General features: G+C 45.8%; 1 protein-coding gene across 22 annotated transcripts in view; it reads left to right on the top strand.

Moving 5' to 3' along the window:
- The window catches only part of PPARG (peroxisome proliferator activated receptor gamma), a 171039-nt gene that overhangs the window by 107407 nt on the left and 39638 nt on the right, over positions 1-23994 (top strand). For 17 of the 22 annotated variants that reach the window (XM_086368712.1, XM_086368711.1, XM_086368703.1 and 14 more), the window contains one exon: positions 16372-16826. The exons of 2 other annotated variants lie outside the window; for them this stretch is intronic. In XM_086368712.1, coding sequence (XP_086224838.1) covers positions 16372-16619 — 248 coding nt within the window. In that variant the 3' untranslated portion in view covers positions 16620-16826. Of the gene's footprint in view, positions 1-16371; positions 16827-20851; positions 21005-21240; positions 21389-23994 lie in introns of those variants that run through there. 3 more of the 22 variants (XM_086368714.1, XM_086368713.1, XR_015151874.1) reach the window with 2 other exon arrangements.

Below are 23994 nucleotides of genomic sequence, written 5' to 3'. Positions count from 1 at the left end.
AGAATCTCCCAGACAGCAAAGATGGAGTCAGGATGATGAACCGAGGTCATCTAGGTGGCACCACGGTCTACACCGGCAGCCCACTTTTCATGACCAGGGTGCAAACAGATAACAGCACAGTGCAGATTAACTCTGACACCACAAGCCCTTTGTCGTGTTATGCTTAATAATAGCAGAACTATGCTATCCGACGTGTTTTGATACTTACTTCTTCAGTTGACCCTTGAATCTCTGTGATTCATTCAACGAAGAATGAGATTCCAGTTTATGTGAGGTCCATTGGGAGAAGAAGATTCAATTTTGAACAACCAGGTTAGAAAACAAGTTGGTATTGTTTAGCTAATATTTTAAGGCCCATTTTATCTTTATTGAAATACAGAAATATAATTATTGACATGTGATCTATTTCTAAGATTTTTCCTAATTATACTATATATACCATGTTTGTGGGCTTCCCCAGTAGCTCAATGGTAAAGAATCTGCCTGCAGTGCAGGAGGCGCAGGTTCAGCCCCTGGGTGGGAAAGAGCCGCTGGGGTAGGAAATGGCAACCCACTCCAGTATTCTTGCCTGGAGAACCCCACGGACAGAGGAGCCTAGTGGCTACAATCCATCAGGTCACAGAGAGTCGGACATGGTAACAACTGAGCACGTACCATCTTTCTATTACTTTTTTCACCTAATCATTTCTCATGTCATTAACACTCTTAATATTTTTCTTAATTTTAAAAATAAGAGTAATATATGGTCATTTTTTGATTCAAAGAAAGGTGTAAGTGAAAAGTAAAGCTCCATATCCTCAAAATAAAATAGGATTAACAAAGGTCTGTTTCTCCTACCAAAACGTTTCTGTGCCTGTGCTGGCATATATGTATGCTGCCGTTTAAAATTTGTTTTATTTGAAGTATAGCTGACTTACAACATCGTGTTCATTTCTGCTGTATAGCGAAATGATTCAGCTGCGTGTGTGTGTGTGTATTTATTCCTTTTTTACTCTTCTGCATCATGATTTGCCACAGGATACTGAGCACGGTGCCCTGTGCTACAGAGTAGGACCTGCTGTCTGTCCATTCCTTAGGTCTGCCAACTCCAGCCTCCCGCTCCATCCCTCCCCCATCTCCTGCCTTTCTTGGCAACCCCAAGTCTATTATCTATATCTGTGAGTCTCTCTCTGTTTCACAGACAGTTTCATTTGTGTCGTATTTTAGATTTCACGCGTAAGTGACATCATACGGTATTCGTCCTCCTGATTCTCTTCACTTAGTATGTGATCTCTAGCTGTAGTGGTGTTGCCGCAAATGGCGTTGTTTCCCTCTTTTTTGTGACTAATAATGCCATGGTAAGTATGAACCGCAGCTTCTCTATCCGCCCATCTGCCGATTGGACGGTTAGGTCGCTTCCAAGCCTTGGCTGTTGTGAATAGTGGTGCTGTGAGCATAGGGGTGCACGTATCTTTTTGAATTAGAGTTTTATCTGGATATGTGCCCAGGAGTGGGATTGCTGAATCATGTGGCAACTCTATTTTTAGTTTTTTGAGGAACCCATACTATTTTCCATAGCGGCTGCACCAACTTACAATCTCACCAACAGTGCAGGAGGGCTCCCTGTTCTCTGCACCCTCTTCAGTATTTGTTACTTGTAGATTTTTGGTGATGGCCATTCTGACTACTCTGAGGTAGTACCTCATTGTGGTTTTGATTTGCATTTCTCTAATGTATGCTATCATTTTTAGTGACTGTAACATATTTCATTTCATAAAAGAACATTACATGCTAAATTATCTCCCTACTTATGTATGCTATGCTAAGTCACTTCAGTTGTGTCCGACTCTGTGCGACCCCATAGACGGCAGCCCACCAGGCTCCCCCGTCCCTGGGATTCTCCAGGCAAGAGTACTGGAGTGGGGTGCCATTGCCTTCTCCGCTACTTATGTATAGGTTGCTTTATATTATAAGAGCAAATTATGGCTGATTTATGTTATAGAAAATTATGGAAAACATGTTCTAAATTCTACTGCAATGATTCTTCTTACGTGTAAATTTCTGTTAACATTTCAGATTATTTTCTCACTCTATAAATTACAAGAAGTAGAATTGCTGAGTAGATGGCCATGAACATTTTTAAATCTTTTGTTTCATTGTTGCCAGATTGTTTTTCCATAAAGTTTGTGCCGGTTTATATTCATTCCTACCACAGATATTAAGGGAGGCACTTGAAATAAGCCATTCCAACATGCTTGGTTTCTATCCAGGAAAGGTTTAGGCAAGAAATAATCATGGTAATTCAGGGCTTTTTGAACCTGAGCAATGTTGTTTTATGGGCACGTGAGAGGACAGTATAATTTCATCTAGAAAAATGCCATATACTCCGCATGACACACAAACTAGATTATTTTTAAAATCATTTATTCAGTTAGGCCTTTAAAATGTGTATGAATTGGTCAAAAATAGCTCTGAGAATAACTTGTTTTAATAGATACTGCAGACTTTGGCTTTCAGTTAAGACAATTAAAAATGGTATCATTTAAATGTCAGTGCTGTATAAACGAGTTCCTTTGAGCGTTCCCCAGATTGTCTTCACAGTAGCCAGTTTCCAGAGTTCATTGGATCCTCACACTAATGAAAAGAAATCTGAAAGTAGCTGCCAGTCATAGAATCTTAAAATCATATATATGTAGTTATAATGAGAAGAAAACCCTGTAAATCATTTGAGACTTCCTTTAAAAAAAAGAAAAACATACCATTGGCCCACTGGCAAGTTCCCATATCGCAAAAGGGAAATCCTTCTCTTCCCTGAGCCAAGTTTGACTTTGTCGATGAAGCCAGCCTCTGGGCACTAGGTAAGAATGTTTGCTCAGCACCCAGGAACTTGATTCCCTCTTTTAGTCAGAGAAGCTGGTGGGTAGAGGCCGGAGAAAGAGCTGCTCTGGTCTTTCTGGATCCAAAGACTGGATCCCAATGAGATGAGCTTCCTGGTCATCTGTAGATGGTGGAACCACCGTCCCAGACAGTGGGTTGTTTGAGTACAGCATGTAATTTCTTGTACAACGTATAATTTCTCAGTTCCCATCGTGGGTTTTCCAAGGGAAAATGTTCATGTAAGCAAAGAAGCTTTGACAAATTTCTGATCCTACCTGTTCTTAACAAGAGGGGTTATTTTCTCCTCTATGGTTTGTTCTGAAGTCTGCAGATAGCTTCAGGGACTTGAGAGAGGAGTGTTATGGGCAGGGAACCTGGTGACCTCCTTCTAAGCTGGCCTTAAGAGTCACTCACAGAAGAGCTTCGTCCCGGTCAAGGTTATGACCCTAGACTGAAGGGGAGATGGGCATTATGTAAGAGTAGGGTGGTGAGGAATTGGGGAGGTAAAAGGTGGGGGATTCCCCAGAGGACCCAAAGGGGGTTTTTGGATGAAAGTACCTGATTTTGACCCAACTAAGTATTCGCTGGGGAAACTGGAGTTGCAGTAGTAAAGATCACGGTCACTCGGCTTCAACCCTAGAAGCTGCTGATGCCGTTAGATTTGGTACTTAGATTGGCCCGGTGTTCAGCATCTGTACTATGTATGAACCTCTCAGACCAAGCTCGCTGAGAGAGATGACCTAGTTCTTCTCAGAATTTCCTCCTCTCTCCCTCCTTCTTCGAGCTTCAAGCAAGAAGAATGAGACTAAAAAGAACCACATTCCCCGAGCCAAAGGACAGCACTTTGTCCCTTACTTTCTCTCACTAGGTCCCGACAGTTCTCCTGTATCTTTATTCTTATTCCGTAGAGAGAGAAGAGAGAGTCAGAGATGAAAGGGTTGTGTCTAAGAACTGACAACTCGTGAGCAGTGAAACTAGAAGGGAAACCCAGGTATCCTAACTGTCACCTCTCCGAGTTCCTTCTGCCACTTGACTGGCAGATGTGGTCAACTCCCTCATGGGGTCAGTGGTCCCAACCTGTGTTCCCATCACTGTTCTGGAGCCCTGCGCACAGAGTCCAGAAGCAAGGTTTCCTCGGGAGTCATATTAAGGGAAGAGAAGGAGCAAGAGGCCCTTGCTCCCTCTCGTCTCACTGCCTGGATGGGTGGCGTCAAGAGTAATAAAACTGCCTCCAGCAAGGGCATGTTTGCAGCTGGCGCCACAGCATCATGCCAGCCACACCAGCAAACTCCCCAAAACCTACCAGCAGCCAAGGCCAAGTGGAAAGCTCAGTAAAGCTGACAAGCCCCAGGACACTCCACTGGACACTTTGCCCCCCTCGGGCGTTTGCTGTTTGGTGGAGAAAAAGCATAGGAGGGTTCCAGCTGGAACTCGGCAACAAGCAAAAGCTCTTTCTGTTAATTCAAAACAGTTTGGAATCCATCACAGTTCTTCCCAAACTTCCACGATATGGGGGAGGAAATTCACTGGATTTTACAATATATTTCTCGAGGCAGATTGTCATCACCATCCTAATGACAGAGAAACTGTAAATATTGGTGCAGGAGCCACAGATGGCAAGTCACCCGGCCTCCCCATTTACCCTCTTGAGTCTGGCTCGGCTATGCAAACCTCCTGTATAGCGGCTCCTCCTGTTTCCAGCCATTCCAGTCATGTTCTTTCTCCATGAAGCAGTTTTGGACAGCTGCTCTTGGAGTGAATATGTGCTTTTCTCCTACAGAGTGGGCAGAGAGCACAGGCTACTAGGGAGAATTCTGCATAGCTATACATCTGTAGGTGAAGGAAGAATTGATATTCTGTGACACCTAGCCACTCAGGTCAGTACACTAGAGCTCTGTTTCTAGCCTTGGTCATGACTTACATGTGTATAGATAGATACTTTAAAAATAATTATTTATTTATGGCTGCACCTCAGGGCATGCAGGATCTTAGTTCCCCAACCAGGGATCAAAACCACGCTCCCCTACATTGAAAGAGCAGAGTCTTAACCGCTGGACCGCCAGAGACATCCCATAGATATGATATCTACGTTTTCGTTTGTTGGAATTAGAATCAGAGCACAGAACCCGGCCCAGAATAAGTACTTAATAAATGCTTATTGAGTGAACAGTGATCAAATATTACTAATAAAAAGAGCTGCCATCTATTGACCAGTTCACTGTGAGCCAGAATAGATGGTAAGCACTTTACCTACATCCTGAATCTTTAATTTTCCCCGCAATTCTAGAAAAATCTCTCACTTATCCCCATCTTACAGACGGAGAAAACAGAAGTTTAGAATTGCTTTAGATTAAGCAATTTGCCCCGTGGTCACAGAGCTCCTCATCAGTGAGGCCAAGGTCAGGCCCACCCTGACCTTCCAGCAGATGCCCAGCTGCACTGCCTTGTGTGCTGAGATGTGGGACCAGCCCAGGTACTTACCTCGGTCTTGGAGTTCTTTGGCAGAAATTACCATTTCCCTGTTACCTTCAAGTATTTCAATCAAGAATTTCCAGGTACAGTTCCAAACATCACTTCCTACTATCCAGAGCCCTTGTCCAGACACCGTTTGTTCCCAACTGCCTCACAAAATTATGTCCCGGGTTTGAGGACTGCTCTGGGAAGGAGTGGACCCCGTGTTTACCCCGAGACCGGTGCTGCTTCTTCCGTTTATTCAGGCAGCACAGCACCCCCGTTCGCAGAGCTCCCTGCAAAAACTGACCATAAACTTGAAGTACCCAAGTAAATACGTCCCAGTGTGGTCAGATAGCATCTTACAGCAGGCTCTGATAGAGAGGAGTGGTTGCAAGGAAGTTTGTGAGAGAAATGTAAAACTGTTAAAATACTCGTCAGTAACTTAATGTCTTCCTGACCATCCAGATGTCTACTCTTCCCATTCCTTGTATAGCGAGCACCCCTCTCCGGAGGACCACAGACCCACGGGTCCAGGGTGGGAGGTCCTCTGGGCTTGTGAGTGTCGGCTCTCCTCCATACCCCTAACAGCCCTCCAGAACCTTGTGGATATTGACAGCTCGTGTCTAATCCTTTCATTTTAACAGCAGAACTGTTGTTTCTGCAAGTTAGAATGGACAGCCCCCCTCTCTTCTAAAATCTAAGACAAGAGGGCAGGTGCCTGAGTGAGGAAATCCCAGCTCGGGGGGTGGGGGGGGACCCTAATTCTCCACAATCCAATGGTCCCCATGCCTTCTTTGTCTGCTGGCATCGTCCTTACTAGTTAACTGGGAGGAGACAAAACCAAAAATATTTTAAAACTGAGATATTATGAATACTGTGAAGAACAGTAGGGCAGATTTCTTCCATTCTGCTGTGACAGTTAAATATTCATCTGCTTTATCCATACGAGACAGGCTGGTACCTAAGGGTAAAAGTTGTTTTTTTCTAACTGTTCTCTGTAATGTTGAGAAGAAACACAGACATCTGATTTCTCATGTGACTGAACCTTGAGCTGGACAGTGGACGAGTGTTGATTACATGATTCATATTCCCCATCTGGGCCACGGTTGTGTCAGAGAGTAATTGCTTTCATTTATTAATTGGAAAATATCGACTGGGCACCTGCCCTGCGTCCACATAGCGTGTGACACTGCTCCCTTCTCCTGGTATTCTGGTCTCCCCATTGTGCTGCCGTGACCAGCAGGCAGACCCTGTCAGGTGGCCGAGATGGCTTTGAATGATGACTCAGTGTGGGTTATCTAGAAATGTCCCATAGAGGGCTTGGTTTCGACAGAGGGAGGTATATTTATACAAGTTCTCAACTGGCACCCAAATTCTGAAAACCAGAGACCTCGGGGTTGGGGTGGGCAGGGAGAAGAACATACTAGAATCATCTGAGGCACTTAAACCACACACACTCACACACACACTCACACACACACACTCACACACTCTCACACACACACACACTCACACACAGAGGCCTTTGTCATTTGTAGTAGAACCCTGAAGCATCTTTATCTGTGACTGCTTCAGAAATAAAATCCCCTCCCAACCCCAGGCCCCATAGGCTGGGATCATTCGTCATGGCACTTGACCTCAGAGACAGACATGGGCTTGAAAGCCAAACTGCTGAGTCATTCCTGTCCCCGCACCGACATCTTGGAAGAGGCTGAGCCAGCCAGTCAGTGGGCCACTTTGGGGAGCACTTTATCATTTGGGGTTCTCACAATGTGTGGTTAAACTCTGGGTGACCCCAGGCAGCCTTCCAGGCTGGCACAAGCTAGCCACGACACTCAGACAGATCCTCTTCAAGTGAGGAAGAGTGAAGCCGGTACCGGCTCCAGAGGCCAGCACAGGTGGCGAGGGGAGAGAGGCTGCCTGGGGTCCCACCCGCCACCCCTCCATCCGTGGACCAGGAGAGGCGGGAGGGGCGGCGGGAGGCTGTGGGCTCCCCAAACCCCCTCACTCTACCACTTACTAAATGTGTGATTGCACACATTTACCTACCGGAGCCTCAAATTCCTTATCAGTTCCCTAAATAAATAACATTATGTGAAGCCTCTGGCATGATGCCTGGGACATGGTTGGCACACATAAATGCTCCTTTTCCCTCTTCCCTTATGCGATATAATATAAAGTAGCTCCATGTGATCCTGCCAGTCAGATCGCTTGAAATTTTACTAATAGTCCTTCTTAAAATCCCTTAGTACCATATAAATACTCCTAGGGAGATATCAGCTAATCTCTTATCAGCTATCATTTTAAGGGGATTAGCTGTGGATTGAGAACAAAACCCCAAGGGAGAAAGATACTGGGGAGAATGGGTGAGGGGAGAACTCTGGGCCCTGCTGGCCCCTGAAGGAGGTACGGACCAAGCAGGAGTATGTGTGTGTGGCAACAGGGGGTGTGGGGGGGAGGTTGTGGAATGCTGTGAAGTCTGGGGGGACATTATATGGTGAGAGATCATACTTAGCAGTTGGAGGTCACACCTGTTTTGAGATCACAGGTTCTTTTCAAAGATGTTGGCAAGGACAATGTGGGGGAGGAGGGGAGAGGTGCAGAGAGCTAATTCTTGGCCACCTTCTATTTTGTTGACTCCCTTTGGTTTGCTCTTAGCACTTCTAGAGGTTGAGGAAGCAAGGAAGAGTCACTCGATTTGGAGCGTGAATGTGTCAGGCTTGATGGAGAAGAAGAAACCATTCTCCATCTTTGTACTCCAGCCTGGTTCCTCTGCCCCTGCTTCTTGGTTGGAGCTGGGGTGGGACACAGAAGGGGCAGAAATTGACCTGCATCCCTGGGCTTGAAGGGAGTCAGTAGCTTCCCTGGTCCAGACTCAGAGAAGGGGAGCAAACCCCAAGGCTGAGTTTCACTTGATTGACCTTGAATGTCCAGAACAAAGGGACCCAAACACCCTGTGAAAGGAGTTAGAAAAAGACAGGACTTCCCAAGGGCAGGATTGAAGTCTCCAGTCCCATTTCCATTCTGAAAGAGCTGGAAATAAAACAGGACCCACACTCCCTTTACTGCAGGTGCCCTCAAGAGATGAAAGAGCTGTGAACACAACAGAGGGGGAAGCTCCGCCCACCTTGTTACCAGATGCCTTTGTGTTCTGGGCTGTAGTCAAGGAGGTGGCTTTTGGAGGCAGCAGTCAAGCGTTTTGAGATGAGGGGACTTGGTGTGCAATTGCTACTTAAAGGGCAGGTGAAAGAAGGTAGGACCTGGGCGTGGTTTCGTGGGGGTGGTCTTCCCACCCTCCATCCTAGCCAAGTCACATGTGTCATTGCTACGTCCTCGGTGGAAACAGAGAAAGCATTCTTGAACTGCTGTCTAACAAGGATGTGTTAGACCATGAGCCCCTTCAGAGGGAAAGAGTCAACCAGCAACATGGGCCTCCATGGCTGACACACTTGCCCCAGATGGCCCGTGTCTGCTCCGTCATTTCCTTTCCCCATAGCAGTGATTGACCACGTTTCTCCCCACATCATCCGCTGCTCACACTTCTGATCATTGTAGGCTGGTCTTGCTAGGATTCCTGCCACTGCATCCCCTGCAAGGTGCGGTCCCAGGAGCGGAAAAAGAAAAGCATCTAGAAGGCAGGGCGAGGAAGGGAGCAGTTAAGGGAGAAAGAATAGGAGAGGCACAGAGAAGACCCAGGGGCAGCAGAGAAATGAGAGGGGCAGAAAGGTAAGAAGAAAAGAGGCGTGTTGGACGGTACCATTACACAAAACAGCTGGAAATGGCTGACTTTGCACGTGTCAGATGCTGCGCCAGGCACTTGTCATCTCAGGACGCATTTTATCCTCTCGTCCACACTGTGCACTAGATTACTGTCAGGTCTCCCACCTTCCAAATGAGGAAACCGAGGTACAGAGAGGTTCAGGAACTTGCCCAGGGTTACCCAGCAAGTAAGCTTTGAGGTTGAGATTCCAGATGCTTCTGAAATCAGTGGTGTTTGCTCTTGGCTTCCCGTCACCTGGAAGTTTTTAGGAACAACAGTCACACCCCAGGCCAAGTCAGTCAGAGTCTCTAAAGAGGGGAGCCAGGCATTCATTTGCGTGTTTTTAATTTCCCCAGATAATTGCAGTGTAGAGGCAAAGTCAAGAATCACTGCACTCAGTCAAGCCCCAGTTCAAATTTAAATACGAAAAGAACACATGTGAAAATTCTCTTAGGTTTTTTTTTTTTTCCTCTTAAAGGTAGGATGGTAGGAGGCAGTTGCTACAGGTCATGCCAGAGTTTGCCAGAGACAGACCTGGATGAATGCAGGGGTTTGCCTAGCGGTCCCCATGATTCTGATGGTTAGGTCAGGAAAGGACCACAGAAGGACCACAGAACCCCAAGTCCATCTCTAAGGAAGAAGTGAATGTGGGCACCGGGGCTTCTTTGTCTCATAATTGTTCTGAAACAGTCTTGCTTACACGCATTCAACTACAAGAACGAGAACTTGCCCCAAACTCCCAACATGTGTCTGTATCAAGAACCCTTATCTCATGCTCCCGAATTTCTGCTCTACCAGTAACAGCTCAGAAACCACCCCGTTTCCCGGCTGCACAGATGCCACCCCACCCCTGCTTACACTCCAGACACTATCCCTGTGGGAACTGCCTCTACCTGAACAAACACAGAGACCAGCACTGTGTTATAAAGCTCCTGTACCTGACTCCTTCTCACCGTGACCTTAAGGAAAGAAACACCACTGTTGTCTTAAAGATTACGGCAAACCCAGAAAGATAAGATGACTTGTCCACAGTCACGTGGAGCCAAGTGGAGGACAGACGGGATCAGGTCTTCAGTTTCCAAATCCACTGCTGTTTAAAAAAAAAAACACTTTTTATTTTGTATTGGGTTATCGCCTATTAACAATGTTGTGATAGTTTCAGGTGTGCAGCAAAGGGACTCAGGCACACATGTACACGTATCCGTTCTCCCCCAAGCTCCCCTCCCACCCTGGCTGCCACATGACACTGAGCAGAGCTCTGTGTGCTATATGTACAGTAGGTGCTTGTTGGCTATCCATTTTAAGTATAGCATCCACTGCTCTTTTTTAACACACCTGTGTACTTAGGAAGCAGTAGAATAAAGGCAATTGGAGAGGAAGAGGAAGTGAAATGCCTAGTGTGAGCTCCCTAAGGAGCCCCACCTCCCTTCACTTTCACCCGAGCTCAGTGCTTTCATCGCCTTTGGATCAATTTACTCCCCAGCTATCAAGACTTCTTTTTCCTAAATGTACTGGATACAGTCCTTTTCCAATTTGTCTCCGTCAGAAAGCCAATAGGAAAGAACTGGGAGTGTCATAACAGCAGCAATTAGAAAAGAAACAAAGCCATCCACTTTGGTTTTTCCGGACCTTCTTCAGGAGACACCGCCATGGCCATCTGGTCCCCTAACTAAGACATCTCCTGAGAAAATGTGGGGTAGGGAGATGCCTGGCCCAGGTGGGCAGAGAATTTGAATCTGCTTCCGATAAGCTCTTAACAGAACCAGATCTGGATAAGATGGAAGCTTTGTAGATTTGCCCGCAATCAACAGTGTTCTGTAATCAATTCCAGCACTGTGTGATGGGGACCGGAAAGCTTTCTTTCCCAATTCTTCGCAGCTTGGGGAGTAAGGAACCAATAATTGACTCCAGCTTCCTTGAAGGTTGGGTCCTGGAGTCTGAGTCAGCACGCACTTTGCCAAAAGGGCTTTCTAGGCAATCTAGGGCTAGTGAAGTGGGGTCCCTTGGCCTTGATCCTCTTCCAGACCCCAACTCTAACCTTCAGCAAGGTGAAGGGAGAGGACCTCAGAAGGTTTCTCAGAATGATACTTTAGCAGGCCCTGAGCTGAGGGGAAGGGAGAGGGAAGAGCAAGGGATCCAGGACAGCTGGGTCTGTAGACAGGTTCCTGTGGCACTCTTGTGTTGCCCAGCTTAGCTCAGTAGGGGTTCAGGTATGAGTGGAAGGAAGCTGGAAGCAACAAGACAGCAAGGGGAGCAGAGAAGACCTTGGAGCCAGCTGGGGGGTGAGGGCAAGCCTGCCACATCCCTTTTGCTCTTAACCCTAGGGAGTGCTGAAGACCAAAGGAAGCTTTTCTAGCTTTCCAAATTAGCCAAGTGCTCTAAGTTTAATGTGTGAGCCTGTTAATGTGCTTTTCTACTTGGATTTTGAGTAGAAAATTCCCCCAATTTTGTTATGTGAATCTTGTAAAGGGAATTACAAATAAGAAGAAAGCTTAGAACTCTTGAACTAGGGTCTTAGAGATCCCCTCTCTAGTCCATTCCTTTTCGTTTACAGAGGAGAAAATCGAGGCGCAGTGAACTTCATCAGCCTGCCCAGGGTCACAGAGTCGGTTAGTGAGAGTTGCTAGAAGCAGAGCACATCCACTTTCCCCACTCTCCTGCTCTCTGTCTTTGCCTTGACTGAGGCCCAGTGAGGGCGACAGTGGGACACATCAGTAAATGATCTAACTCGCCACTAGAGAAAACATAAATCAGTGGCCACAAAATTTCAGCCAAACTTCATCTGTCACATCATAAAAAAAAAAAAAAAAACTTGCCAGGGAGAGGCTTGAAAATCCAAACCAGATCCTTCTCCCCTCATAGAGGCCACAGTTCCACTGCGCTGCACGGCGGCCAAGTGTTTCCAGCAAGCCCCGTCAGCTGCATTCGTGGCTTTAGCTTGTTTGAACTGTCGTGATAAATGAAACCTGGTAGATTAACATCATCTCCTCTGCAGAAGTTTTGACCCCACGGATGCTGCTCTGGAGGAAGGGGAGAGGGGCTAAGCAGTCAAGGTGCCCATGAGCAGAGGGTTCTGCATTAAGAGTATGGGGTCCCAGCCCACGGAGGAGCCACCCTGACACTTCCACACAGAGTGCTGCTGCTTGCGATGCACAAGCGTGTGCTGTCCAGGCCTTCAAAATCTGGCACATCTGTTCCGGGGGGAGGATTGGCAGCCATTGAACCAAAGGCACCCATCCAGGATCTGCTCTTCCTTGAAGTGTCAGGGGGTTTCGTTATTGCATAGCAACTGTGAGAAAGGATGACTCCTCCAGGGGCGTGAGTCTCTAGGCCAGGACTGAATCATCTGTTTCATTCTCAGAATCAGAGATTCTTGCTGATGACTCCAAAATTAAGTGCTAAAATTAAAAAAAAAAAAAAATTTACTCCAGTCAATGGGATATGTTAGAGAAGTTAAGGGGAAAAAAAAAAAAAAAAAACTACAGGTAACTTTCTGTCTGTAATTTTAAAAAGAAAAGGAAAAAAAAAAAAAAACTTAAAAGCATGTTTAAAGTTCTGAAAATCCCACCCGAGACCATTTTGTCTCACCTCAATGGATAAAGGTTACTCGAGTTTATTTGATACAGGAAAACCCTGTGTCCGAGAGACTTCTTCATTGTGTATTGATCCTTCCTTTAGGCTTGTTCACCAACCAGAAGAATTGTAGTTTTCAATCCAGGACTCTTAGCCAGAACAGCCTTCTCACTCATTAACTCAGTCAACTGAGTGCTTCCTGTGTTTCCACTGGAGCCTCAGAGATGATCAAGACATAGTCTCCGCCCTCTGATCACTCATGGCCAAGTAGGGGAGATAAACAAAAAAATCTGTACCTATAATACAGCATAGTGAAGTGAAAGTGAAGTCGCTCAGTCATGTCCGACTCTCAGCGACCCCATGGACTACAGCCCACCAGGTCCTCCGTCCATGGAATTTTCCAGGCAAGAGTACTGGAGTGGGGTGCCATTGCCTTCTCCGTTAACAGCGGCTAGGCATATTATATTTACTTGGAGCTGGACATACTAAAAGTTAAGAGTATAGTGTTTGGAATCAGATTCAAATTTCAGCTCTGCTGTTTACTATCAAGTGGCAGTTCTTGGGCAGGATTTCTCTCCTTTCTCTAATTAAATCTTCATTTTCCCCTCCTTAAAGCATTGACCTCATGGAGTTACGTGGAGATTAAACGATGTGTTGTATACAAAGCCCTTTGTACAATTTTTGGGAAATGATAGCCACTCAGTAAGTGTAATCTCCTAGTATAGTAGCAGTTGAGGTTTTTGTACGCACTACACAGTCCAGAGAAAGGGGATTGGAAGAACAAGGGAGAGGAAGGGATGATCTCCAGAAAGGCTTCAGGACATAAGGACACAGGCAGGGTTTTGAAGAGTAAGCTTAAGTCAGTCGGATGATTAGAGGGAATGTGAGACTGCTCCCAGCAGGAGGAACAGAACTGCCTAAGCACAGAGTTATGACAGAACATAGGATACTTGAAGGACTCGGTTTAGAAAGAGCTTACTGTGGCTGAAGCAAAGGAACAATGATAAATGGAGGCAAGATGATGAGGGACATTAAAAGGGAGGTAAAAACTCTCATACAGTGCTTTAGTTTACAGGGAAGGGGAGAAGAGTTAAAAAGAAAAAAGAAGGTGGTGGCCTTCAAGAGCTAAAATTTGAATCAATATAAAATATCAAGTAAGTATCTTAAATGCCATACGTAGTCTCTGCACCCGTCTGCTGAGTCTCAGTGAAAGAATCTTATATTCTCACCACAGTGCAACAAACTCAGAAATTAGAAGAAACAGAAACACTCAGCCTTTCCACTTGTAAATCTAAAAACATGTCTCTAAGTCAAGTGAAGGTCGCTCAGTCATGTCCAGCTCTTTGCAAGCCCATGGACTATACAGTCGGTGGAATTCTCCAGGCCAGAATCCTGGAGTGGGTAGCCATTCCCTCTTTCAGGGGATCTTCCCAACCCAGGGATTGAAGCCAGGTCTTCCACATTGCAGGCATATTCTTCACCAGCTGAACCACCAGGGAAGCCCGTCTCTAAATAACTCTTAGATTAAAAGTGAAATCAAAATAGTAAAGCAGACTATTTAGAAAAGAACTGTGAGAGGATGATTTACCAAAGCCTGCAGGGTGAAACTGTTTTACCCCATAGGTTTTCACTGAGAGGAAATTTTAGAGCTTTAAACTCATCTATCAGAAAACAAGAAATACTGAAACTAAATGAATTAACCATTCAACCCAAGAAATGAGAAAAAGAAGGAAAAAAATAAACCTAAAGAAAGTTAAAAGAATGAACTAGCTAAATTGAAAACAAAACACAGTTTTCAAAAACAGAGTTGATCAGTAAAACCAAAAGTTGTGCTTTTTTAAAAAGCATAAAATAGATGTGGAACATGTGGAGCTTTTCAGTCGTGTCCAACTCTTTGTGACCCTACGGACTGTAGCCTACCAGGCTTCTCAGTCCATGGGATTTTCCAGGCAAGAGTACCGGAATAGGTTGCCATTCCCTTCTCCAGAGGATCTTCCTGACCCAGGGATTGAACCTGGGTCTCCTGCATTGTAGGCAGACGCTTTACCCTCTGAGCCACCAGGGAAGCCCCATAAAATAGATAAGCCTTTGGCAAATAAAAATTTTAAATGAGAGGATACACAAAAAGCATTCAATTAGAGGAGATATAAATAATAGAGATTCAGATTCTAAGAGAACATTATGTACAACTTTATTCTGATGTAAATTACTAAAATTTTCCTTTATAAGTAGTAGAAAGCCTGGATATAGTAAAAGCTATAGGAGGAAAGTTAAAGATAGTCACAGATTTACCACCAGCCTCAGATGGTTCTGCAAATGAATTCCAAGAAACCATCAAGGAATAGATAATCACACATAGAAATAGAAGGAAAATGTCTCAACTCCGTCTGTAAGGCTAGTTAATATTTATTACCAATAGACAAGGGATGGCTCACAGAAAAGAAGGCTCTGGACCAACCTCTCAAATTTCAAAGCCCTAAAGTAAAATATTAGCAAATGAATGTAAGAGTATAAAAAAATCTATGAATGTAATTCACTACACTAGGTTAACAGAAAACCATGTGCTCATCACTGTAGATAGAAAAACTTACAAACATTTGATGAAACGCAACAAAATTCCTGATTAAAACACTTTAAAACTCTGGGGGAGCCAGGAGAAAAACCTACCTGCCATAATCTAGTAAACATCATGCTTGTGATAAGCCATTAGAAGCATTTCCCTCAATGTTAGGAATAAAATAAGAATGCCTCCCGACACTAGTATTATTTAATACCATTTTAGAGGTATTATCCAGTGCAGTATGACAAGAAAAAGAAATGAGAGCAAACACTGGAAAAGAAGAGATAAATTTAAACTACGATTATTTGCAGATGTAATTGTCCAAAGTTTTCTAAAAATCCATGATAAAAACTATTTGAATCCACAAGAGTGAAATTGGAATAGATTCAGTATAACAAAATCAATCATTTTTTTCTAAACATCAGCAGGGATACATTAGAAAATGTGATGAAAAAGAAGTATAGAATTCAAGAAAGCAAAGAATACTAGAACGTATTCAAGGATAAATCTAAAAAGATCTACATGAAGCAAAAACATTAAGAACTTAAAAGTAATTTAAACTCACCATTTAAAAGTTCAAGTAAGGAAAATATAAAGAAGAAAGTGAAAATTACCTGCAACCTCTCTAGTCAGAAGAAGCCTATGTTAAAATTTGGTCTGTCCTTCCAAAGTGTAACAGTATTTGAAAATACTGTCTCTTTGAAAATGCATGTGCTATATTAAGCAAAAAGAAGACAAAAGTTTGTTTTCAAAGTGTGTTTAAACTTGTGATAAGAAAGTAAGTAGAGGCGATAAAACATAGACGCATCAGGAAGAAACAGAAATTGAAAATGAGATTTCTGAATGAGTAGAAACATGCCAGCAGAAAAGTCCCCAGTCTGGGGAGATGATTGCTTTGCCACTGCGTTCTGTCAACTGGTCACACAGCTTTAGTCTTGGCCAGGCAGAGAATGGCCCTGGAAAAGAGCTCTGATAGTCTTGGCTTGCATTCCATTCTCCTTGTATGCAATTCTTGCCTGCTATCTGCTTACCTTCTCTCCAACACGCTATTTTAGAACCAAAGGAAAACCAATAAAATGTGAGTCATTGGCTGAATATGCCTCAGATGTGGGACCAGAGAATTTTGTAACTCAACCTCCTGTTCTGTCTTCCATTTCTGCTCTCCCAGACCGCCCAGGTTTGCTGAATGTGAAGCCCATTGAGGACATACAAGACAACCTGCTGCAAGCCTTGGAGCTGCAGCTCAAGCTGAACCACCCCGAGTCCTCCCAGCTCTTTGCCAAGCTGCTCCAGAAAATGACAGACCTCAGACAGATTGTGACAGAACACGTGCAGCTGTTGCAAGTAATAAAGAAAACAGAGACGGACATGAGTCTCCACCCACTCCTACAGGAAATCTACAAGGACTTGTATTAGCAGAGAAGTCCGAGTTCACTGACAGCATCTTCCTTCTCCCAATTGCACTATTATTTTGAGGGAAAAATCTGACACCTAAAAAAATTACTGTGAAAAAGCATTTGAAAAAAGAAAAGGTTTTAGAATAATAGATCTATTTTATGCGTATTGTTTATAAAGATACATTTACAATTTACTTTTAATATTAAAAATTACCACATCGTGAAATTACTGGTCATATTTGAAGACTGAGTCTGTTGTGTTCCCTACCCCATTCTCCAGGATTTTTTTCCCTTTCATTTCCCTTCCCTTCCTTCCGTCCTTTTCCATCTTTATTTTTCATTTTCCTTTCTTTCTTAAATACGTGAAACAATGTGGATGGAATTGCTGATTAATTTTCATTCTAAGTCAAATCATTTTTTACTCAATTTACAACTTTTCTGAACCTTCTGTCTGCTTTAAAAATTACAACTAAGAAAGGAACTCCAGGACCAAAAACCGTTCAGAGGATGTGTTTCTTAACCTGGATATACTCATGTGAGGCATATCCTTAGGCCTACCAGGAATTCAGTCTTCTTCCTTAATCTCAACCAAGATTCTCACTCACCAGCAGCAGCCCTCTAACAGGATACCAAGGCATATGCAAATACCCCAGTGGCAAGTATTAACAGCTAGACGCTGTGGTAACACAGAAGTGTTATAAGACGTGGTACCTGCCAAAAGAACTTACCACTGAATTGAGAAGAGATGAATCCTTCTTAAAAGCAGATTAAACTACACAGTGTGCGCCAAATGAATGGTTTGGATGCCAAGGACTATAGGAGTTCAAAGTAACGAAGATTGGAAAAGTCACGAGTGACTATAAACTCATTCAAGCGGGCCTCAAAGATGTGTCCGACTCGGTGATAGGTAGAGAGTGGAAGAAGAGACGTTCTAGGAAAGCAAATTATAGGAATAACAGCAACAAGAGGAAACCAAGCCAAACAAAAACACGAATGAGGGAAAAAGGGCCACGTTCTGCTCCCGATGTATGTAGAGCAATTTTGCTGCATTTTCCTGCTGGCTTCCTTGGGATCACCTTGCCCAGGGAGCTCTGACTTTTGTGACCTCACAGGCTAATTATCTTGTTTAGGTAAAACATGCCTCCCCAGCAAAACAGATGGCATGTTCCCTAAAAGCAGAGACCTTCTTGGCACAGGGAACAGATTAGTTGATTGCAGCCACCAAGTTCATTAGCGTTGCTTGGCCATGAACAACATGATGACTTTGAAGCACGCTTCATCAGCAGTCTATGCTGAGGTCTCTCTTCTGCAAGATAATTGTTTCTGCCGACCTGAATTATTCCCCTAACGCTTCTCCCTTAGTTTAGGCTTCCTCCTGGTGTTGATACTAAAGAGAACATGACTTTACACTTGAAGCTTTCAGTTCAAATCTTTTCATCCTTTACCCCCAAATAAACAGATCTCCCAAGAGTCAGGTTAGGGAGGTGAGTCCTGACCCCAGTCCTAAACATGCAAGGTCCCTAACCCTTTAGGAGAGACAGCTTCAGAGCTCAGACCTTTAGAACCAAAGACATGACCAGGTCATCCAGGGACCCTGGACCAAGCTCATTATGTAAATGACATCAGAACATGGCAAAGTGACAAATTCGATCCATCATGAGGGGTTCTTTTTCCTTCTTTGATGCCAAGCAGCCAGTGGCTCCCCTACTGTTCCTTGTGGAGAAAAAGCGAGCGTGTGGGCAGTAGACAAGGTGAGGTTCCACCTGTGGGGAGACCCCTTGTTTACAGGAGGGCTCGAACAAAGAGCCTTTCAGCCGCCCGTGCTGGTCCGAAGCCCTCTCCGCGCCCTCGGGCCAGTGCAGGGAGGAAGGGAGCCGCTCTCAGCTCTCTGGCACTGATGGTTAGCATTAAACAGCTTTTAAATCCTGGCAGCTTTCAAATTCCCATCTCTCTGACTTTTTCCCTGTGGTTTGGACCATCATTCGCTAAATATTTTACGACACGTCATAGGCAGGCTCCAGAGCTCCCGCTCCGCTCTCTGGACTCCTTTTTCCCCCCAGGATGATTCACAAGTTCATCATCAACAAATGTATCAGCAGTTATTCATAGCACTTTCTCCGGACACAAACACACTTAGGGATTTGTGTTAACAAAAATAGGAAGAAAAGTTAACTGTGGTCAAAAGCCAAAAGAACAAGAAAGAAAAAGCGTTCGAGGCTCCCACGAGGGCCCTGCCCCAGCACCTGGCTCCTCTCCAATCCTCTCGTCTCCCCCCTCTCCCCAGCCCCCGCCATCTGTGCCATGGAGCGCAGGAGCAATAGGGCACCCAGGGCAGAAACCGTGGCTGCACACACCCTGCTTCTCTAGACACGACCAGAAACGGGAGTGATCCAAGGGCTTCTTTTTTTTAAGGAGTGGGTGAGGAGCAAGAGGACTGGGGTCTTGGGAAGCATGGGACCGGGGTGGGGGAGTGCGGTGCAGAAATGGGATGGTCAGCTGCATCAGCTCCGCTGAGCACACCAGGGCTGGGGGAGCAGACTGCTGCGGAGGTTTACTGAGTTGCTCCTGAATTCCAGTGTGTTTTCCGTGGCTCCCTCGAGGCTACCAGGCGAATCCTTCTTGTGGGCAGGCCCAAGCTTGCTGGATATGCAAGCAGGGCAGGGTGACAGGGGTTGGGAATCGCTCCCCCTCCTCCCCACCCCCGGGTACCTATTCCTTCAGAAAGAGTCAGGTTACAGAAGTGAGCCCCTAGAAATGTAGGATCCCTGAGCCTTGAGGAGAGACCGCTTCTGGGCTCAGCCCTGTAGAACCACAGACAGTATCTTATCCACCACTTGGGGACCTGGGGTGGGGGTGGAGCCGCCTCAAGAAAGCAAACTTCAGCTCTGAGTCCTGAGAGAAGGAACCAGAGTTCCTTTTCAGGAGGATCATGCCGTTGCTTTCTCCTTCCTCTTCCTACAGACTTGCTGGAACAGTGGGGCTTACAAGACAAAGGGCCCGAGATGCCTGTCTTCACTAGGTGGGCCAGCCCCCCTCTTCCCCCACCCCATCCTGGTCCTTGGCCCCCAGCCCCTGGTTGCCTCCATTCTCATGATTCTCACTCTTAGTCTCTATACATCCCTGGCCTTCACTCCGTGCTTGTACATGATGGGTACCACCCGCCCCCGTCCTCGTGGAGATGCCTGTGATGGGGCCCCACCCTGGAGGGGACCACAGTATGGCAATGAGGTCAGATGCATTACTGCAACTCAGCCCAAGCGATGAACTGTCTAGAGGTGGGAGAGGGGGTCCACAGGGACCCTCCGAGGAGCACGGAAGTGCGATCGTACAGAATGTGTTCAGAAAACGAGACGTCAGGGACCCCCGCGCTAGCGTCGGGCATGAGATGAGAGTGGCCGAGTCGGTGTCAGGCTGGGACAGCCTCATGTACCGTGCTGAGGACTGCATCTGTCGGCAGTAGGGATCCAGGGAATGTGGTCGGGCAGTAGAGGGACGTGACCAAATTTGCATATGGGGAAAAAAAAATCTCTCTGGAAGTCAGTCTCCACGCCTCCAGTGGCGGTCCAGCCCTGAACAGCCACCTAAAGGGGCAGGAAGCTGTCTCCCTTCCAGACCCCCCCAGGGATTTTCCACCTCATAGACCCAGCTCTGCCCCTGGGGTTACACATACCTGGAGGTCCTGACTCACCGAATTCCCTGGGGTCCGGTTACAACCATTCGGCTGAAGGACCTTGCCACCCTCCCCATCACTGTTCCCAGGAGCCCAGCCTCACACCCGCCTCACCACAAAGTTCCTGCACCTTGATGAGGGTCGTTTCTACCCCACCTACACGTCCTATGCCCATATCCACATGGGCTCTGCGTTTGTCCTGGAATTCTGGAAAATTAGAGATGAAGGGATCAACCAACTCAGTTGACAGATGAAAACCCTGAGGGTCAAAGAAATTAAGAAACATGACCAGGGTCTTAGGAGGCTAGGATTAATTTACTCAAAGAATTTGAACTCCATAGTTTAACCAGAGAAGCTCAGACGGACTAGAAGCTAGTGTGAGTATCTGCACTGGTGAGCAAAGGACAGGGAAGCAACCGAGTCCTGTGAGGGCTTGTTGTGCCGATCGAGAGATTATCGTTTAAGTACCGTGTAAGTATCGTGTAGGTCACTTAGGACTGTGTCTGGCACATGGAAAGCGCAGCTTTTAGGGGAGACGATATTCTCATTTTTTTTTTTCTTGATGTTTTGTGTTTTGGCAGCGCCTCGCAGCATGCAGGGTGGTTCTTGAGCAGAGATTGAATCCAGGCCTCTGCAGCAAAGGTACCAAACCCTAACCACCAGGCTACCAGGGAACACCCCCTTGTGTGGACTCTAGTGTTAGGCTGACTGGGATTAAAACTCTAACTCCACTGCTTACTGGCTCTATAACCACATGGCTTTTGGTCAATCTCTTAACCTGTTTAGGCCTTAATTACCTCATATGTAAAATGGGATCATAATACCCATCTTACAGGGTTATCATGAGGCTTAAACGTGGTCGTAAGACACTTCACTTGGTTTCTTGGCACATCTTAACCAGTTAATCTGCGTCAGCTACCAGTAACACTATTGCCCTTGTTATTATTAAAGTGCCCTTCATTATTCACAGAAGGCATCCTGGGTCCACAGGACAGGCTCTTCCTGTTCAAGTATCCAGGCCCTACCTGGATGTCCTAAAGCCAGGTGAAGAGATTGGATTTCTGCATTTGACAGTACCGTAAGAATGGGTTCTCTCTGAAGCATCCCGCCTCCAATCCGTAAGTACTAGGGGAAAATAATTATCTGAAACACAACCACCGTGTTTGGATTTAGAACAAATGCCAGGATGAGGCTTAGGAAAACATTTTCTCCAGAAGTAGTGGGACTTTTCTCTTGTGACTTATGCTCCTAATTTTAGACTAATATTACATAGTTTGCATTTCCAGAGGGGTTATAAACTATAAGAAAATTGCTAATTTAGGTCTGTAGGGAGTGGGCCAGGATATTTCCATCCCCTCTGGGGTTTTGTAAATATGTTCCAGGCCAAAAGTTCCCAGGAAGAGGGTCCTTCCTGGGATCTGTGTAGTGCCATGGACTGGGCTTAAGGAGGAGCTGAGTGACTTTCTGCTGGAGCTGGAAAACTGTGATCCTCTGGCTGAGTTCAGTTCAGTCGCTCAGTCGTGTCCGACTCTCTGCAACCCCAAGGACTGCAGCACGCCAGGCTTCACTGTCCATCACCAGCTCCCGGAGCTCAGACTCATGTCCGTTGAGTCGGTGATCCTCTGGCTACTTGTCCACAACCCTGGAGGCCAGGAAGACCATCTAGAGTCTCCACTGTCAGTTTGAGGCTCAGATCTGCCACATTCTAGGTGTGTAGCCTTGGGCAAGTCACTTTCCCCTCTGGGGATATAGTACCTGGCCTCTAGAAGCCCCTCAGAAAATTACATCTAATTCATTCATCATGAATATAAAGGAATGAGTGGGTCTCAGTTGCCCCATCTGTAAAATGGGAATGATAGTACCTAGGTACATGCCTTACAGAGTATCACAGGAAGGAAGCGGGGCAGGCCTGGTCACCATTATTCACAGATAAGAAAGCGAGGTGAAGGAATTAGCCCAAGGCTACAGAAAAGATAGGGAGCCGCAGAGCTGAGGCTAGCCCTTCAGCCTTCTGAGGCCCACCCCATCTAGGCTTCATTTATAGGACAGCACTTTCTTGCGCTCCAAAATCACTGCATACGGTGACTACAGTCACAAAATTAAAAGTCACTTGCTCCTTGGAAGAAAAGCTGTGACAAACCTAGACAGCATATTAAAAAACTGAAATATCATTCTGCTGACAGAGGTCCAGATAGTCAAAACTGTGGTTTTTCCAGTTGTCATGTACAGATGTGAGAGTTGGACTGTAAAGAAGACTGAGTGCTAAAGAATTGATACTTCTGAATTGTGGTGTTGGAGAAGACTCTTAAAGAGTCCCTTGGACAGCAGGGAGATCAAACCAATTGTTCCTAAAAGAAATCAACTCTAAATATTTATTGGAAGAACTGATGCTGAAGCTTCAATACTTTGGCCACCTGATGCAGAGAGCCGACTCATTGGGAAAGACCCTGATGCTGGGAAAGATTGAAGGCAAAAGGAGAAGGGAGAGACAGATGATGAAATGGTTAGATAGCATCACCAACTCAACAGACATGAATTTGAGCAAACTCCAGGGGCTAGTGAAGGACAGGGAAGCCTGGAGTGCTGCAGTCCATGGGGTCACAAACAGTCAGACACGACCTAGCAACTGAATAACAAAGCTGGCTTTGGAAAAACCGAAGGGAGTATCACCTGGTTGACAGAGCACAAGCTTAACAGCATCAAAGACTAACGTTTGAATGTTGGCTCTGCCATTTACAAGCTGTGCAACCTCAGATAGGTTGCTTCTTGTCTCTGGGCCTCAGCATCAACATCTAACTTGTGGAGATCCCAATCCCTGTGGGTTGTTGTGAGGATTAGAGGTGGTCATATATGGGGGGCACACCTAGAGTTCCTAAGCGATTTGAATCTTCTTTTTTTTTTAATTTTTATTTATTTTTGGCCGCGATGGGTCTTTATTGCTGTGCTCGGGCTTTCTCCAGTGGTGAGTGCAGGCTGCTCTCGGTTGTGGCGCCCTGGCCTCTCATTGCAGCGGCTTCTCTTGCTGTGGGGCATGCGCTCTACGGCGCACAGGCTTCAGTAGCTGAGGCACACGGGCTTAGCTGCTTCAAGGCATGTGGGATCTTCCTGGACCAGGGATTGAACCCTTGTCCCCTGCATTGGCCAGCACATTCTTAACCACAGGGCCACCAGGGAAGTTCCTCCCCACCTTGTCTTAAATTTTGACCTTACCCACAGCATGGGGAACTTAGTTCTCTGATCCGGTATCAAACCCGTGCCCCAGGCATTGGGAGTGTGGAGTCTTAATCACTGGACCACCAGAGAAATCCCCTCCCGCTTTTTTTTTTTTTTTAGTTTTGAAAGTTAAGATTTATTTTGAAAGGTACCATCCTGATGCTGGGAAAAATTGAAGGCCAGAGGAGAAGGGGACGACAGAGGATGAGATGGTTGGGTGGCATCACCGACTCAAGGGACGTGAGTTTGAGTGAGCTCTGGGAGTTGGTGCTGGACTGGAGGCCAGGGAGGGCCTTTGTGAGCCCTGCAGTCCATGGGGTCACAAAGAGTCGGACACGACTGAGTGACTGAATTGAACTGAACTGATGCAAGTGTGGGCTCTTGAAGTTAGAAGTATTAACTCCTAAGCAATTAGAATCTTCTAAAGACAAGTACCTCCAGCCTCACACAGCTTACTGCATCCTCATCCCCACTGGGGCCCGCTGGTGACCAGATGGTTTCTTCTCAACCA

This window comes from Bos grunniens, chromosome 22 (assembly GCF_055505025.1).
Source record: "Bos grunniens cultivar Pamir isolate PY7600 chromosome 22, Bosgru_T2T1.0, whole genome shotgun sequence".
In the NCBI taxonomy this organism is placed as follows: domain Eukaryota; kingdom Metazoa; phylum Chordata; class Mammalia; order Artiodactyla; family Bovidae; genus Bos; species Bos grunniens.
Note: the sequence above shows the minus strand (reverse complement) of the source record. Positions and strands in the feature narration are given on the sequence as shown.